The sequence below is a fragment of the Macrosteles quadrilineatus genome, unplaced genomic scaffold (assembly GCF_028750875.1).
Source record: "Macrosteles quadrilineatus isolate MER2022 unplaced genomic scaffold, UCM_ALF_1.0 Scaffold_4__1_contigs__length_99947679, whole genome shotgun sequence".
NCBI classification, from domain to species: domain Eukaryota; kingdom Metazoa; phylum Arthropoda; class Insecta; order Hemiptera; family Cicadellidae; genus Macrosteles; species Macrosteles quadrilineatus.
The window spans coordinates 61,556,084-61,575,754 of NW_026542597.1; the positions used below are offsets into that span (position 1 = coordinate 61,556,084).

The window sequence follows — 19,671 nt, forward strand, 5'->3', positions numbered from 1 at the left end:
GAGGTGTTACCCACCCCGCTAGGGTTGGCTCATTCCCATGCACTACACTCGCGCCATTCCACGCACATGTGGTCGCTCCCCGACAACTTTTATTATTCGCAAATTTTATTTTCAATGCAGCATCATGTTCTGATTTATCCGCCACACTCTTTATGGGCTCCGCTCGCGAGCTGCATATTGGAAATGAGTTTAGTTGGAATGACTTACACCGCCATATGTGACATGCACTTCGCGCAACTTAAATTGATTTCCGCTCCGGACTTTTTTAATTTACGCCCTCGTGAGTTATCGGGTGAATTACTCTTGTTTGGAGATTTTTCGGGAAACATTTTCGAAGTAGACCAATGTGCTTCAATAATCGCGAGTCTGAGACATTAATCCCCACCAAAGTTGCATTGTTGCAATTGTTTGATAATGCTTACAACCATTAATTTTTAACACTAGGTAAATTCGTAGAGTTACATTTTCTGAAAATAATAACAGCATAACTTAAACTAACTGTAAACATCAACATATATAGGAATAGGACAAATTTATAATTTCAATTAGTCAATGAGTAGCTATTTCCAACACTGACAATAACTGGAAGTTGGTACAAATTTAATACAATTTATATTACAAGTTGCTCTAACTGTAAGGTAGATAATTATTCAATAGTGTTTATGTTTATGAAATATCTTTAAAAGGCAGAGAATCATGAAACCCAATCTGTTTAATGGGGGTTTCAGTTGAAACTGTCATCAGAGACTACAACAATGTAACCGTTCGAGCTATTTAAACACTTTTAACTCTTAAATCAAACAAACAAACATTTTCTTCATTTTCTATTTTAGATAGGTCGCTTGCATACACTAGCATTCTATCCGATACGTGAATATTTCCAAATACCATAAAACAGCAAATTAGTTCTTCAAAATACATTGCAAAAAGCAATCTACTTTACTAAAACCATCCATACAAAACCGACTCAATCAACTAAAATACACAATTAAAACTGAAAGACAAGTAGAGGGAGAAAAGTCGTATAATTAAGTCTTGGCTCGACGATGCCACAAATCACGACGGAGGTTGGAGGAATGAAAACACAATTAGTACAATGTGGGACGCCATAACTGGCAGCCGGCTCGTGTAGGGGTAATGTGTAACGAGTGGTTGACATCACCTCAACCCTACACAACCCTCTACCACTACAACACCACGACACCACGACACAGTAGGGGTGAGTAGGGGGGATGAGAATATGTGATGAAATATCTGTAGAATGTGTCTTTTCGCAAAAATCTAACAGTTTGAGTTGGTTTCTCACAAGTGTTTTTCTCTTGTCGTTGGACACAAGATAATGGGACACAAAAGTCTTTAAAGGAAAGCAAAAGAAGATGCTGTGAGCTTTACTTCAGTTTGAACCTTCAACGTTAGTCTTTAAACTTCTATCAACTTAAATGGTGAATAGCAATGTCTCGAAACATTACCTCGTCAAAGTTTAACGTTTAACGTCTATAATATTCTACATCATTACAACAAAGATAGATAAATGTAATGCTAGAACAAATGAGGAGAAAAATAGGGAAATAATTGTGAAGGTATTCAAAATGAACGTTGAAATACCAATAATTGTATAAATGATGATGGAATGAATCAAACTTCTATGTGAGTTATGAGTAGGCATCATGTAGCCTATGTTATTTCTTCTAGGCATGATTATGACACTTAACGAAACCAACAAGTTTACAAGATCAGGGATCTACAACTATGGCTTTCACATGACTGCCAATTACTTAGCACCATAGACGTCCCGTGCTAGAGATTATACAACCAAAGAAAATAGCTAAGCGCGATTCTCCAAGAAGTTCAAGCAGCTACACCACTCATAACCAACTGAGTACCAAAGCTTTTTATATTTCTGTCCAGCGCCATTTATGAAATCCAGGACCATTCGTCATTCCTAATTCGAACTGTGCACCAGCCTTGTCGACTTCCTTTCAGCGCGAATACAAGGAGGGCAAAAAGCCTGTTAGCGTCGTCCGGGGGTAGAATGTCCACTACAGTGTCCGAGCTATCGCATGAATCTAGCGATGACAGAACGTAATTGACAAGAAATATGCCGCTGGAATGCAGCCACAATGGCTAATCAGGGTAAACCGTCCGTCGGAAATCGGTGCACTTTTTGCCACGCCCTTCCAGTTACAAGGCTCAAATATTTTCGCTTTTAGACGCTCGTAGAGATTTATTACCTGTGACAAAAACATTAAGCGGTTGTCGATCGATCGAAAAACTAGTTACTATTGTATCGATTTCAAATGTTAATTACCCGGGCTTCTAGGTATCTCGAGCTCTAGTTCCGAGAAGTGGCGGACACTGGACATCTGGATCACTATATATATCCGCGTCCGGGCTGGATACAAGGAAACAATTTGGACTGCGCTGTACCGTTGTGTCTACGCATGCGCTGTACACCTTTCAGTCTTTGACGTTGTTAGGGAAATACAATGTTTTACCTTTAAAAACAGTAATTCCACGATGGAAGCCCTTAAATGTGTTTGAATTGAGTTTAGTCAACTCAGTACTGGAGGAATGCATTAGGTGTTGAACATGTTCAGTCTAGTAATCTCTAGCAGAATGTGTTCAGTGTCAAGTTCTTGACCGGGTTATGCATGCTATGCGATACGCTGACGCGTGCTGCTTTTCAATCTAGATACTAATGAATGACCGAACGCGACAAGAGTAACCACCGAACGATGTTTTCCATCGTCATGCCGTCAGAAGTCCAAAGTGTGGGAGCCTGTCAAAAGTTGGAAGGACTCCTCCCACCTCTCGCTCTTCTGACGGCCAAACTCCAGCATCATTAACATATTGGGCCTGATAACGACTGACGGGTCACGGGGTGAGAGTGCATGTAATGTCTTACTCACTAGATTCACCCTTCAAAGATTCATTTGGAAGATTATGTCAAATTCTAAACAGGGTACTTGGTTAAGGTTGCTGATAACAAAGTAGTCGATCAGTTAATCGAGAAAACAAGGATTTTCAATTTAGGGAGCGATTTGATTTGAGACTTCACAAAGCATATTGCGGTTCAGTTAGTTTACCTATGTCGTCAGTCTGTAAGTGACAAACCTCTTTCAGTCCCTACGCAACACGAGAGGGATGAAATTTATCTTCCCGATTTGTATGCGGTTGATATAAGGATGAAACTTCTAGAAAATGAGACACTCACTATTTTGCTTTGCGATCATTAGGTAACTATCCATTGCGTATTTGACACACATCCATCAAAACAGAATAGGCCTACGTATTTTAGCCTACGCACTGCACAGTAGACTTATGTCAACATCAAGCTACAAATTGGAGCGTAGTAGTAAGCACGAAGGCTAAGAGAAAAAGGAAGAAATTTACCACCGTAATATTTGCTATGGCCAAATTTAGCCGTGATTTGGCCAGCGAGGCTATAACCGGAGTAATAACCGTTGGCCTTGGACCACGAGCTCTGCCGCAGCCTGTGAATGACGTGTGTTTGTGTTGGTGCGTACGTGTGTCAGTGTGTAGGTGATCTGATACCACGGTTGTCATGTCCCCTGTCTTATATCTACTACTGTTCCCCCTCCTGCAGCTCTATTTGTAACTCCTGACAGGCAGATTCTGATGTTCTTATCCAAGGGCTCTACAAGCCTTTGTCCTGATGCCGACAACGGTGAAATTTTGGTTTTACAGGCCGCAAACGCTGTAAATTTGGCGGCTTCTTTGAGTGTGAAGTTTAATGAATCATTGAGGTGCCTCGTTATATCATAGTTATCTGCGGAGTAATTTAAATTTCAAGAATGAAACTTGATGATGAAATATAAAGATGAGTCGTTCCTTCCGAAATGCATTTTGATGAAATAATAACGTTGACACTTGGTTTTAAGAAAGGAGTGAAAACGTTGCTATGATAATGGTCTAAATAAGTATTTAACGAAGCTAAGCTCGGACCCAAGACCTCCATCGTCCAGCTTTCTTTGCATGGATAAGTCTTGCAAACAAATTTCACAAGCGTAACCAGAGTACCTAATGAATTTGTTCAACGCAAACTTGCAATCTGTACTCTCTAACACTGTTCCTCGCCCAACAGCGCATGTCGGCTCTAGCAAAGCATTGACTTCTCTATCAGATCAGATGCTCTATCATTACAGGGTCAGATCGCTTCCGTAGTTCCTTCCTCTGTGAAATTTTCTCTTGCTTCGTTGTTTGTAATGCCTACAATTCGCTGCAAGAAGCGTTACTGCGTAGATAAGAACTCATCGCGTGGTTGAGACTTGTGAGCATCACTTCGTCTTGCAGATGTTTCATGAAGATTTTAAGATGCTTTGTAAAAAGGTGTGATAAAGGTATTTTCTTTAGGGAGAGAAGGGAAAATGCTTTTCACAGACAGGTGGCCAGCTTCAATTGTAATGTTTCTTTTAAGCTGCATACCCTTTAATAGACCTACTATACTTTGTTTTATCATGGGCCTGGCATTATTTGTCACAATAAAACAGGTCAACGTGTGACTTAAGCAGGGTCTTTTTAGCTTCCGAATTTGGCTGCGCCTTTTGGCACAAGCCAAACACACTCAGGACTGTGTGTTCAAATGTATGTTTCAAATGTACTTAGTACAGGCGTTTTTAGCGGCCAAATTTGGCAAGGAAAACTCAGTGCCTATAAGACTCAACACAAGCTACACGGCTGCTGAAATAGGCAGCTAGGAAAGTCCACTTTTAGGGTACTATACCTGGCATTCAATTTATGTCAGATCGTGACAGAAACCACTGGTAAACCATACACGATATAGTTGATTTTAGTCTTCTTGCAATTTAAGTTCATTAAGTAAAGGTACATCATTGTAATGTAAAACCTCGCAGTCAAAAAGTATATTTCCCTCAGAGATCATCCTAAAAATTCCATTCGAATCTCTGATATAGACACTGTAGTTTTTCGTTAAAGCACCCTCACGATCACTCTACGATTTTAAGCGTTTAGAATCCCTATGTACCTTTACAAGTTCAAAAACATTTACCTTAGTGTACCCAGAAGACAATGTTATATTTTATAACTAAAACCATCAATCATGTAATCAGACACAGCTTATGTTAACGATTAGCATAAAGCTTATTTTTTGATCCTACGATCAAAACGAACTATTTCAGCAGACTTTTTATTTTAACCATAACTTCTGCAAAAGAATTACCTTACAAATTAATGACAACTTTCCTCTTTTAAAGCGTATTGTCTCTCCTTCGTTTGTGTGTAGGAAACCGGTTTATAAGTTTATACAAACGTATTTTAACATTTTCCTTTATCATACACTTGCCTCTTGTATCCTATCCTAAGCACTCTCACAATGCTGTATTGACCACATAAGCAATCGTGTTATGGTGTCTTATGGGAGTGTAGGCAGTGCAAGTCCAGCCCAGTTGACCTCTTCCCCATAAACCATCCACGGGTAGCGAGGATACTCTCTCTTGACCGGAGTTATTAATTTCGCCCATAAACTTGACCATGTCGCGGTCACGGATACCGAGACTCCCTTCTCTCCAAGACCCAACAAGACCGACCTATCGCCGACGTGTATGTGAGTCAGCTGTTTAAACTGTTAAACTGTAACCTGTCTACACCTTTCTCTCGTATTCAGCATCAATGTCTTGTTGGAATCGTTCCTGGTAATCCTACCAGTCATACTAAAAAAAATACGTACAAAACTAATGGAATTTATTTCCTGTTATGTTAGGAAAAGATTTCAAACTATATTAGCGTACTGAATATAATACATTGCACTTCATTTTGTAATGTCGAACTCTCTAACGTTCACCGCACAAGTTACATAATCTTTTTGTGGTCAGCAATATAAATCCTATAATTTATATTGTAGCTCGTAATAATTATCGTGTCCTCGACGTTGATAGTTCAATTATTCCCCATAGCAAAACTGTTACTATTCCCCACAAAGTAACCTTATAAGTATGCATGTCATAAACGAAGATCGTCAATATTGTGGTAATGTCACATTTCCTTTATTGAATACTCAGTATCCTAAACACAAAGTTTAAACTGCTCATACAAGATGGTGGCTAATCAACGGTCGGCAACGAAGATTGTCGGTAATCTAGCAATGTTTTACACCCTTGCAATAATGCACATTGACCTAAGTGAAACTGCTCTACCTACACTACACTAAGTCGGTGGCTAATCTGTATGTGGTCGGCAATGAAGATCGTAATGTGGCGATGCCTCACACCCTCACATTTATTGCACACTATCCCACCATAAAAAGTGTTCCGAGAGTGATTTGTGAGGTATTCGCAGCCGCTTTATTGAGGGGCTGGGCTTATTGCGTTACCACGACTTGGGGAGTAGCTCAACACTCTCCTGGCTCCGAGTAATTTGGAAACCGTTATCAGCTCATTTCGAAAGTGAAATTACATTTTTTACATCCATGCAGTAATAGGTCTCAATTATGACCCAGTTATACGTTATAGCATTAGAATTTTGGTACTAGGGGTAAACATACCCACTATATGGATGAGGTGTAGCCAATTCCTTTTGGTAAAAGAATGATTTGAGATATATGAAGAATGAATAAATGTATTACTATAGGATATACACAAATCGCTCTTCACCTTGGCAAGCTGTAAATTAAAACACGCTTTAATTTACAGCTTGCCTAGGTTCTGTACCCACATAAACACGGGTTTCTTTCCCTAGCAACCCTAATCTTCAAATATATTGATTTTCACACCGAAACTCCACATTCGTAGTTCAGGATGACGACCGAATTTCATTCATACATTAAAGGGCTTTCGCTATGAATCAAAATGCATACAAATTAATTAAACGACTGACTAGTAGTTGTACCCTGTTATTTTATCTTCATATGTTATTGAAATAACCTTTTCGGGTTTCGAACCTCAACGACTCGACAGAGAAAGTGTGAGCCTGGCCAGGCACCGCGCGCCGCTGCTTGTACATGTAAATTAGTCGCAATGGTCAGAACACAGACTGTTGGCGCTCGTTATGTTAACTTGGAAACAATAGTATTCATTACAGCCACACAGCGCACAGCAGTAGGTGAGTTGGTGAGTTACTGTGGTCCGGTCCGGCAGTTATCAGATAATAATGGTGGTGTAAGTGACACCATTGCACCACAGGGTGGTGTAGGAGGGGGCTGCATGGTGTTAGCGATGGATTGTTGGACATAAATTTTGATTTGGAGCAAAAGATATTGAGATGGAAAAATGGTTTTGGTACAAGACGAAACGCATATTGTTCTTGGAATCCTTAAAATTCTGTTTAAGAATTTTTTTAAATATCGATCTTATCTCTGTTTTTGGGAAACTTTTTATCTATTCCTGTGCCGGAGAACAGTTCACTTTATTTTTTATTTCATGAAATCTGCTGTAGACCTACACCTATCACCTGAATATAATAATAATAGAGAATGCTGCATGTTTTAACAACACATTGAAACTCCCCAACATACAGTAACATACTCATGACCACAACTAACACTTGAACGATGCACATAGTCGATTTATAACATGTTACATCAACAGCTGATCCTTCGAAGTGACAAACTACCGGGCCCTTGGCAGAGGTGCTGGAGTTCTTATCTTCCATCCCACACAAATGTCTATATCTCCCTTTATCTCAGTTTTATTCAGAGGCAGTCCCATAAGCGTGTCTACCTCACCCCGAATGTTTTATTCCTAGAGATAGAGAAGGATATAATTTCATTTTTATATTTACAGCTCAGCTGATAGCGAGGTATAAATTTGAGATATAACTTCCCTTTGGTTTCATCCGATTTTCGGTGTGGACGGAGAGTATTTATGTGCTTCAACAAGCGGTATTTTCAGTTTTTATAGTGCTTCCGCTAATAAAGATGTTGTCTACCTCAAGGGTTTTGAACGTGTCTCATTCGAACTGGTGACGATGGAGTCAACTTTCCAAGCTTTTTGAGTTCTTCTCTAAATGTCAGTGTAAATACACAGCTTATTACATTTTAGACTACTTGACCTAATCTGTAAGCTGAAAGGATAAAAAATATCTCTAAGAAAACTTTTAATAAAAGTGATTGTTTAAGTTGTTCAAACAATATTCAAAAATGTTCGTTGTTCATAAGATGAAAAACTGTACATTCCTCCCAAAATTTAAAACTTTAACCAGTATAGTTCTAATAATCAATACATTTACTGATTTCCTAATTTGACCAATCCATAGTCAGTTTACATATGTACGTTAGTTAAGGTTTTGGCAGAAGAATAGAAGACCAATGGAAAATAATCAGTTTCAAATAAGCCATGGGACAGTTTTCCCTCGTCCTATAAAATCTACCTATTCAATGATTTAAAAAATCATATTATTTCTACTTACAAAGTTAGTGTAGCCACGGTGTGTGCTGCATTTTGCTAGTTTAATTTTAAATTAATTATCCAAAAACCTTGTTATTAGTACAGATAATCTGTATTAATATTGTTATTCTCCAAACTAACTTAGTGGCTTTAAATGGTTGGTGTTAAATTAGGTGGTATAAACATATACACCCTATTGTGTTGAGATATTTAATTGATTTTTACAATAAAAGTTTGGTCTTCGAGACCAGAATTCCCCAAGCCACAAACTCTAAGAATTATTTCGTCACCTGTTGCGACCAACGCATAAAAACGACACATAACCGTAGAAGCGATACTGGCTAACTGATAAATGTCGTAAAAACATCAAAATTGTGACTTGTGGAGACCCGAAACCTCCCCTTCTGGACACCCCATCAGATAGGCTCACACTACCCCCATACACACAGTTTATGGGGTGTTGTGGTGCGGTGTTGTTTATGGGAAGTTGTAGGTCTGTCACTGTCCCGTTATCTAGATATATGAATTAATATTGCATGCCACTGATGAATCGTATAATTGACAATGATTCAAGAATTAGGTGTTGTAAGATCAGCACTAATGAATTTTTCACAGCGACCCAGAGTTTTCGGGCATGTTTTTCATAGTTTTATTTAAGATTTGTCAACAAAATAAGTATCTACAATAAGTGGGAAATACAGTTTTCTTAGTAATCCTAATTGTCATGTTCTCATAGTCTTCATAGTCATGTTCTCTAAAAAAATCGATTTATGTATAAAATCCAAATTTTTATTCTGTATAATCTAGGTATTCAAATTAACATAGTGTTTTCATATTAAAATCAATTGAATTTATATTTTCTATTTCACAAACATATAGATACTTTGAAACACTGGATACTAGCTTTGAATGGTCAACGTTTTTAAGTACCGTAGGTGAACTCACTACAATTCAGTTGCATTAACAAAACAATGAAAAATCTTTACTACATACAGAACCATTCAAGATTTCAGATTCAGTTTTAGGCAGTATTGAAAAATTACTGGTGAGTTGGGGGATTTGTAGCAGGTCTTTTAAGAAAGATGTCATTATAAAATTGAAAAGCTCGTGGTGAACTTCAATTGACGGAGTACGGCCTTCTCAATGAAACCCATAATATTTTGTTACAAAATGTAAATTTCGATTAATTTTTCATCGTGTATTATTCCTTTCATACAAACTAGATAATAATTATCAATAAATTAATCTGTTCATCCAACAGCAGTTCATCCTTAAAACTATTTTATCTTAAAAGTATTTCCATTTTTGTTTAACTTCGTTTTCTAAAATGTATTTCTATGAATATTTAAGGTCTTAATTTAAATATGTTTGCATATTTTTCCGACGTCAACGTCAATTTAAAGCTTTTCAGAATCGAGGTTAAATGTATTGAGATATTTTTTAAAGCCTGTATGACTTATAACTTTTATACTGGTTGGAAATAAAAACACACAGGACACATTTAACTACAGTATCAGGTGGTCAAAGAGGCAGTGCCGCCTGTGATAAGACCAGTGATAAGTTCAAGATCTTATCACAGCTACCGCGCCGCCCCCTGTGGCGACATAACGACACCCGCGCTTCTCACACTTCAGCTTATTTGATTTTTCACTCTTTCGACTTGTTCTGAGATCAGACAGATCTTTAAAGTGTTTTGTTCCTTGTACAAAAATGTTCACAAGAGAGGGTTTCAAAACCTATTTCTAAAAAAATGGATCACAAGAATTTTCTAAAAATATGGTAGGTATGTAAATACATGGGTTTTAAATTTGAGGTCACAGAAATTTATATTGCTGTACCAGCAAGAGGTGGATTAAGCATTTATGGTGTGTATTAACATCCCCTCACTATTGAAACATTTGATTAAAATCCATCAATCAAACAAAAAAATATTGTTTTCAACATTTCTCATAATAATTGCAGTGAAGGTATTACCTGTAGTAAATAAGTATTAGAATGGAGCGTTTACCCGCTAGATGTGACCTTTTGTTCAATAAAATCTCAAAGATGTACCCAGCTTTCAAAATGGTTATGTTTTAGCAATTGAGTCATCCAATTTTGTAATAAATTATGTACAGGTTTGTCACTCAGATTCTGTGATATCCGTTCTTAATATTTACCTTCTATTTAATTATTTTATCATACTAAAATACGTTTCGCAATTAACTCTCAGTTTCAAAATCCATTCTCCATCCACAGAGAGATCCCTAGCTACAAAGGTAAATTTAATTAGGGATTCTAATGTATGAGAATGAGATACTGCAGTTTTGTATACATTTCAGTTTACATTAACAAATTAATCTGAATAAACAACAAAGACTAGTGTGGTTTATTATTATTTTTGTTCCCCAACAGCTCTGGCAGGACCAAGGACGGGTCCTGCGAGGGCCGGCCCCAGGACCCCATTTCCCCAGGATCGACGCATAACGTATTGTTGCAATCCTTAATAACGGCGTGCGTTGTAATTAACTCGGCCGGAATAATTAATTCCGGCGCCATTATATGCAAAATGAAGTAAACACAATGGTCGCCTGATCGATTTTATTGGTTTATCGTCGACAATGTTGAGGGGCGGGGTGGGAACAGAACCCGGGACCTGGGTCGCCCCCGCCGCGCCGCGTTGTGCGGTCGGGAATGTGCATGAGTTTACCACCTTGATTTGGACAGTTTGATACATTCATCACTATTTGCTTTGTTAACCACTAGTGGAAATAAAATTAGCACGGTTATTACGGAGGAAACATCTACTGTATTTTTGCATCGCGTATAGCTTAAGAAGGATTTCAAATGCAACCTGAATTATCATGTAGTTTAAAACTAGTTGTGAATGGTGGGATTTGAACTCAGGGCCTCCAGGGCAGACGTGTGTTCTAAATAGAAGATTCACGCCCTTTGACGTGTGAATAACTACACCTTAGTAGTTACCATTATTTATTTCTTAGTTCTAACAGACACTGAATATTTAGGTTAACATTTTCCCGACGATAGTTTAGTTAAACTATTTCGGTACGTGGTACGAACGCTATTTTTCACCACACTATACCCTATTACCACTATTTACCACTATAATAATGCAAACTGATAGTCAACACAACTACAACATTAAGGTTATGAAGAAATAATTTGAGGAATCAGCAAAAATAAAAATAAATAGTTGCTAAGCAACGGTGACAATAACACAATTCTATTGCAATACTATAGATTTTGATTGTGTATTTACCTAACCCGCCATGTTAAACTTCCCTATCCCAAGCGTGATGTATACAACTTCCTTACTTCTCGAGTGATGTAAAGTTGAAAAAAACTCACTCGGTGATGTAATGAAACCCATTTAAATAACATTGAGTGGATAACTTAAAAAATATACCTCTATGGAGCCAACGACGTTCAACGCTCGCAAATCAGCTGTGTGTTTGAATTTTATTGTTATGCTTTGAAGAATTTTCCTAACCTAGCTTTTGTTTGTAAATGAACGTTACTGTTAGAAGATGAGTGAAATTGATAATGAAGCATATTGCTCGTAACCTCCTGAATATTGTCGGGTCAGGTAAAATCTTGTACGTTACACGTTACGCAAGAGCGTGTTTACATCACTTCGGTGAATTATGCAACTCGCCTTCGCTCGTTGCACAACATTCACCTGCGTGATGTAAAAACGCTCTTACTACACTTGTAATGTAAATAGCTATTACAATGCATTCATGTTTTAAGTAAGTGAGCGGACAGCTGATTTTACGGCCCCGGGATGTAAAAACCTGCTCGGTCCTCAAATTACGATGACAGCTGGCATGGCCAGCAAAACGTAACTTTCAGCCACCAATTACGTATGTAATACAGCCAAAAACATCATAGTGTGGTGAAAAATTAGTTTCCCTTTAGATGAATTGATTCGTCATATCATTATTTAAATTTGAAGAACAGTTTATTTTAAAGTTTGTTTCTTGTGCCTCGCATTTTGTATTGGTCATATAGAAAATTATAGTCTTATAGTGTGTAAGGGTAGATAGCTAGTGTAATATAAGGTGTCATTATGGCTATGGATAAATTAAATATTATTGTTATGGATTAATATTTGAGAAAATCTAAATGCACTATGCAGTGGTAAATGGGTCAGCTTTTGACTCAAACCACAGAAAACATACTACAAACTGAAAACATCTCAATCATTCGTTTAGCATTTGAGTTTAAGCTCATCTCAATGCAATTACCACAGATTGCATATAGTAGTGGCAGAGATTCGCAAACTCAGGTAGGCAAACTCAATTAACTATCAAAACTATCATAACCTAAATAATTGAAATGAATAATTGTAAATTTAAACGTGAATTCTGAAAATTGCTTGAGCGTAACGATAAAATATTCAATTTCCAAACACGTTCCAAACACAGGGAAATCACTGAAATGTCAACGGATCATTAGTGGTCACGTGTGTGAGGTGAACGCTGATTGGTTCTAATGTAATCACGTGATCAACAATTAAACAGCTGGAGGGGGAACAATCGTTGTAACCAACCGTAACAAATATATTCACATACGCGTCAATCGTACAAAACGACGTGGTCGCATTAAAATAATAGTGGAAAGAGTAATTTGTAATTGCATACTCCTTTTTGGTAAGTAAAGTTACAACCTGTAGTCTAAAATTTGTCTGAATTCGTGTTCCTGTTATTACTAAAACTATTAACTTTAAAACCTAGTATTGGCTAATTCAATTCTGATTCCAAAGCTGAATGTCGTTTGATTGTCCTAAGCATAAATGACAACACCCAAGGAAATTATATCCGCAAGCTACAATTTTTTAAGATAACTAATCATCTAATTAGATTGTGGAATGTAGATTAATAGAATAAATTATCCTATATGTAATTTAATTTATTTCTACGGCCCTAGCCAATTTGTAGACGAACTACAACAGCGGTTGTTGGACAAGCAATTACAAGCTATAAATATACGAAATACAAATGAATAAGGGCAGCAATTTTTTTTTATAAATACCAATAACAATGACTGCTTACAAACATAGCAATGAATTGAGAGACAAAGGTGTTAAAATGATAAAATGATAAATGATAAAAAATTGTAAACAATATAAAACTAGGTGTGGAAAATAAAAAGTCAAGAATTTTAATATTATTTAGACGATTGAATCATTTAGATATCGATATTAATATCACCATACTGACCGAACAAACGACACTATACGAAACATAATTAGTTAAAGTCACTTCCAAAAGTTTTACCAGATTAAGAAACGCTTTGATCATTATACCTATAATTTATCCACTGCATTATTTTAGTGTTTAAAAACGCATTTAAACAGTGAAGGTGTGCGCAGCACAGAGAAGACAGGACCAAGCAAGTGGCACTGATGAAGAGGATGCTATAATTCATCTAGAAAATCAAACCACTTTAAGAGATTGGCTCCCTTCCACACAGGCACCAGTGTTGTCCTATATACACAGGCTATAAATAGGTCACATGTAGTATGCACGGGCCATGATAGATGGGTCGTGTTTATTATGTATGAGCTATAAATAGGTCGTGGTTAGACTTTGAGTATAAACAGGCTACATCAAATGCATGGACTTGGCATTGGTAGCCTTATCTGCGATACACGGAATATGAATGAATAGGCAATATTACATATTAATGAAATAAAGTGAGGCTAGACCTACAATTAATCTGTTAAATATTGGTTTTACGAGTGTCTAATTTCTATGCACAAAATATATACAAAACACAATAAAAAAATGTCTGTAGTCTCCTTAGTTACAACATAACACTATAAATTAAATCCAAGTCGTCAGAAAAAATCTCTGTACTTCGTCAACATTAATATCATGTGCGATAGGTCTAAGAGGAAAAGGAGTAGTTACGCAGAAGATATCCTGGTTGCAGTTAGAGTAAGAAGTAAGAAGGGGGCTACGATATGTGATATCAGTAAGTTCCTCACGGAATTGGGGCGAAATGTAGCTCCTAAAACGATTGCTAAGAGTTTGAAATTAGCTGAGTACCGGGGATTGGTCAGGATGGGCAGGAAGAGGTATTATCCTCTGGGTGGCAAAAAGAGTCCTCAAATCGAGCATTCTTCTCGAAGAAGACGTCCAAGAAAGGAAGGAAAAGGCAAAGAGGGGAAACCAAAGTGTCCTTGCTCGAGTAAGGCGAGAATAGCTACAACTGATAGAAGAAGAAAGACCAAAACAAACAAGAATAAAAGTATGGCTGCAACACCTAAACGACGAAGAACCCGCAGACACACGAGACAAAGATGTGTTAAAGTAGACGAAGCTGAATTAGTGGAGGCTAGAAGACGCAAAAGATCTTCTGGAATAAGAGGATACAAAAGATCTCCTGGAAAAAGAGGACAAGGAAGATCTCCTGGAAGAAGAGGACGCAGACTCGTGAAGAATACTATGATAGACAAAGCGCGTACTAGAAGAGCACCTCTTGTAGAAAATATCTTGAACGTGCCAATTAAAGTTGAAAAAGACCAATCTTTAGTTCAGAGAGAGAAACTTTTGAACACTTTAGGGAAGTTTGACAATGCTATTTTGAAACGCTCCATCAAAGTTGAGAAAGCTCTTTCAGATTATCATAAAACAGTTGAAAGTCATGATCACATTGCAAACTTACGTCAAGTCACTGAAAACCAAGACGTGAATAGTGAATATGAATCAGCTATGGAATACCAGGTAGTTGACAACCATGAATCTGGTGGCCCAATGGTGAAACAAGAGAACTCTTCTGACGGGAGTGAATATTTCTTGGCGCAGGAAGACCCTGATCAGAATAATCAAATCTTTTGTTGCCATACTTAAAAACGTTTACAATATTGTAAGCTGAGAATGAGTTTTCAGAAATAAATTTACATTGTTACTACCCAATCTAGCTTTATATAATATAATATAAAAACTAATGAAGCGTATGTTTTACTATAACCCGATTTAGGTAAATATACGTAACAAATTTTGCTGTTATGGACTTACCTAAAACAAAACAATCAAAATGTTTAGTTATTACAAGCCATTTATAGTAAAATTTTAACCCTGCAGTTTTCGATTATGTTTGAAGTGAGGAGTGTTTAAGCAGGTTATCGAAATATATTAATTTCATCCTCTAGGTTTTATTTTGATGTCAAGTAAAAAAAAAACCTAATTCTTTACGATTATATTCCTCATTTAGGCTAGACGCACTATTTTGAACCCAAGCAAATTTTCAATAAGAACTTTGTGAAAACTATTCTTCTCTGCTAAGGAGTTATTTTCAAACCAGAAACATTGATTGGCAATTTGTCTGTTCTCAGGTATCGTGAGGAGGCCCTGTGCTGGTCGGACAGGTGAGTTGCAACAATTGCATTGTAAACTTGCATCTTGTCTGTAAGATTGCAGATTGCATTGGAGATCCAGAGATAGCATGCTAATAGAGTCAGTTGTGTAGCCACTAGCCACTAGCCACTGGCTTGGCGCGTGTAGGCTGAGCCTAATAGAATGATTACCGTCTGGTTCACTTCCCAGACGACAACTGATTAACGAATTAATCTTGACGATGACGTCATTGTGGTGTATCTCGCCGAGGTGTATTTGAAGAAGTTTGTCGAGTTTGTGCGGAGTGCATTTTACTGTTTTGAGGAAGGTAAAAAGGTTCGCGATATTAAGTAAACCACCAATTAATCGGTAGATAGAATATGGAATTTTAGATTTTGTTAACCTTTTACAGGCATTACTTATATTTATAACCATAACAGTTTGTATATCTAGGAGCTGTTTGGTAACTGTATTATTTTAAATCATTGTAGTGGTGTCTGTGTTGATTCAATGGAGTTAAAACTGCGTTGCTGAACATTGGTAACAATAATTAGCATCACTACACTAAACTAACTAAAAATGGTATATTTGATACACATTTTCAAACTTTGTTAACCTTTTTAAAGGAGTAAATCCACACAGCCAACTACCTAAAATATTAACAAATTTTGCTTATTAAAGTGAAAAGACGTCTACAGTGTTTCAATCAATGATAGTTTATCATTTCGCTAAAATCAGTTGTACCTTAAGAAAAGTAACAGAATCGGACTTAACTTCGTTAATATTTTACAGGGTTGACTTGGCTTACATCACTGCTAAACAGTAGGAACAATCCCAAAACCTATATTGTTAAACAAATGGCCACAATCAACTTCAAAATATGAACCAATATGAACAAAGAGTTAAATCGCACAAAAACACACCTTTCAAACTCAAGTAATGCAGCCGCAAAGGGCTGAATAAAAACCAAATACCAATTAAGTGAAACCTACAGCGCATCGCCAACAAAAATAGCGGAATGCACGATTGTAAGAAAACCTCCGCACTCGGCGTGGAAATAGCGAACGCAAGATGGATTTATTATTTGTAGTTGGTGGCGGGGGCTAATTTATGCGGAGGCCAGATAAGGCGGAGGCTCGGACAATGGATAGAAGACAAAAACCGGCGGCGCTGTCAGTCACCATCACCGACTCTAATGAGCTTGGTAATTGTGACGGTGCTTGGTACCGACTGTAGACTGTAGAGGGCTGTAGTGGGTCACCATCCCCTGCTAGCGGTGCTGTCAGTCACCATCACCGACTCTAATGAGCTTGGTAATTGTGACGGTGCTTGGTACCGACTGTAGACTGTAGAGGGCTGTAGTGGGTCACCATCCCCTGCTAGCGGTGCTGTCAGTCATTATCACCGACTCTAATGAGCTTGGTAGTTGTGACGGTGCTTGGTACCGACTGTAGACTGTAGAGGGCTGTAGCAGGTCACCATCCCCTGTAAACGACGCTGTAAGTCACCATCACCGACTCTAATGAGCTTGGTAATTGTGACGGTGCTTGGTACCGACTGTAGACTGTAGAGGGCTGTAGCAGGTCACCATCCCCTGCTAGCGGTGCTGTCAGTTACCATCACCGACTCTAATGAGCTTGGTAATTGTGACGGTGCTTGGTACCGACTGTAGCCTGTAGAGGGCTGTAGCAGGTCACCATCCCCTGCTAGCGACGCTGTAAGTCACCATCACCGACTCTAATGAGCATTGTAATTGTGACGGTGCTTGGTACCGACTGTAGACTGTAGAGGGATGTAGCGGATCACCATCCCCTGCTAGTGGTACTGTAAGTCACCATCACAGACTCTAATGAGCTTGGTAATTGTGACGGTGCTTGGTACCGACTGTAGACTGTAGAGGGCTGTAGCAGGTCACCATCCCCTGCTAGCGGTGCTGTCAGTTACCATCACCGACTCTAATGAGCTTGGTAATTGTGACGGTGCTTGGTACCGACTGTAGACTGTAGAGGGCTGTAGCAGGTCACCATCCCCTGCTAGCGACGCTGTAAGTCACCATCACCGACTCTAATGAGCATTGTAATTGTGACGGTGCTTGGTACCGACTGTAGACTGTAGAGGGATGTAGCGGATCACCATCCCCTGCTAGTGGTACTGTAAGTCACCATCACAGACTCTAATGAGCTTGGTAATTGTGACGGTGCTTGGTACCGACTGTAGACTGTAGAGGGCTGTAGCGGATCACCATCCCCTGCTAGCGACGCTGTAAGTCACCATCACAGACTCTAATGAGCATTGTAATTGTGACGGTGCTTGGTACCGACTGTAGACTGTAGAGGGCTGTAGCGGATCACCATCCCCTGCTAGTGGTACTGTAAGTCACCATCACAGACTCTAATGAGCTTGGTAATTGTGACGGTGCTTGGTACCGACTGTAGACTGTAGAGGGCTGTAGCAGGTCACCATCCCCTGCTAGCGGTGCTGTCAGTTACCATCACCGACTCTAATGAGCTTGGTAATTGTGACGGTGCTTGGTACCGACTGTAGACTGTAGAGGGCTGTAGCAGGTCACCATCCCCTGCTAGCGACGCTGTAAGTCACCATCACCGACTCTAATGAGCATTGTAATTGTGACGGTGCTTGGTACCGACTGTAGACTGTAGAGGGATGTAGCGGATCACCATCCCCTGCTAGTGGTACTGTAAGTCACCATCACAGACTCTAATGAGCTTGGTAATTGTGACGGTGCTTGGTACCGACTGTAGACTGTAGAGGGCTGTAGCGGATCACCATCCCCTGCTAGTGGTACTGTAAGTCACCATCACAGACTCTAATGAGCTTTGTAATTGTGACGGTGCTTGGTACCGACTGTAGACTGTACAGGGCTGTAGCAGGTCACCAACCCCTAACTAGTGGTGCTGTCAGACACCATCACCGACTTTAATGAGCTTGGTAATTGTGCGTGATTTTTGTACAGTCGACCCTTCATAATCGAATAATTGTTGTTTTTGTAGATTTTGTTGATTTTCCTTTACCACTTGACTTAAAACACTTGAATTTAAAATACGGCCGCTGTTTCACTTAAATCATTCTTTTTAATTTGTGTATGCAAATGTCAGGGGCATTTCTTGTGTTCCTTAAGGTAAGCGCCGTAGGAATTTAGCGTCAACGTTTTCATACGGTACTCGCCAATACAAGTACCATCAATAAATGGACTAGATAAACATGGCTGGATCCTACTCAAGATCTTATTAAATGACTTGGTGGTATTATGAGGTGAACATGCAGTCTATCAAATATCCAGGAAAGTCCTTGTAGATTTGCCACACACGCTTGATGGATTTCTGCAAGTCTAGTTGCGATGGCAGTTAAACTGAAGTATCCGTGGAACAAAAGGATGAGCAGATCTACCTTGGCACATTTGACCAGCCTGGAGGCCGTCGGGTCAGTCTACAGTCACTGTATAAGGAGACTTGTGGCCGAGTAATCTTAATTAGAGATCCGTAACAGGAGGCTCACATTCTACAGCTGCATTACTTGACGAGCATTACGCTTGCAGATATCGATTGTTGATCGCTTCCAGATACTGGGGATCTTTATTGCCTCTGCGTCGTTCTACATGCTGATGAGTGCTGAGGAAAAGGCGGTAATGACAGTAGTGTTCTTGCTCAGGAGTGTTCTTGAGTGTTGAAAAAATAATTGGTTGAAATATTCATCACTTCTACATCTACAGCTCAAGTCAGTTTGTAGAGTTTTTTCCAACAATATACTTTTGATCATATAGAAACATCATCTACGACACCAAAGTTCTACTAGTTGGAATGACGCTGTTCTTGGCAAATAAAAGGACTCAGTATTATTTTCTAAAGTGTTAGGCCCAGGAGAGAAACTTTATACAAATTAAATCAATGTTGTAGTTTTAGATCTCTATCCAAAAGCATTCCAAGTTAAAAACGTCCAACGTCTACCTA

The 19,671-nt window shown here is 38.6% G+C and overlaps 1 protein-coding gene across 1 annotated transcript in view; it reads left to right on the forward strand.

Moving 5' to 3' along the window:
• LOC128991741 (protein trachealess-like) overlaps window positions 1–19,671 on the forward strand; it is a 217,135-nt gene that overhangs the window by 31,667 nt on the left and 165,797 nt on the right. The window contains exon 2 of the mRNA XM_054414894.1: window positions 15,703–15,735. Within this exon, the coding sequence (XP_054270869.1) occupies window positions 15,703–15,735 (33 nt within the window). The remainder of the gene's footprint in view (window positions 1–15,702; window positions 15,736–19,671) is intronic.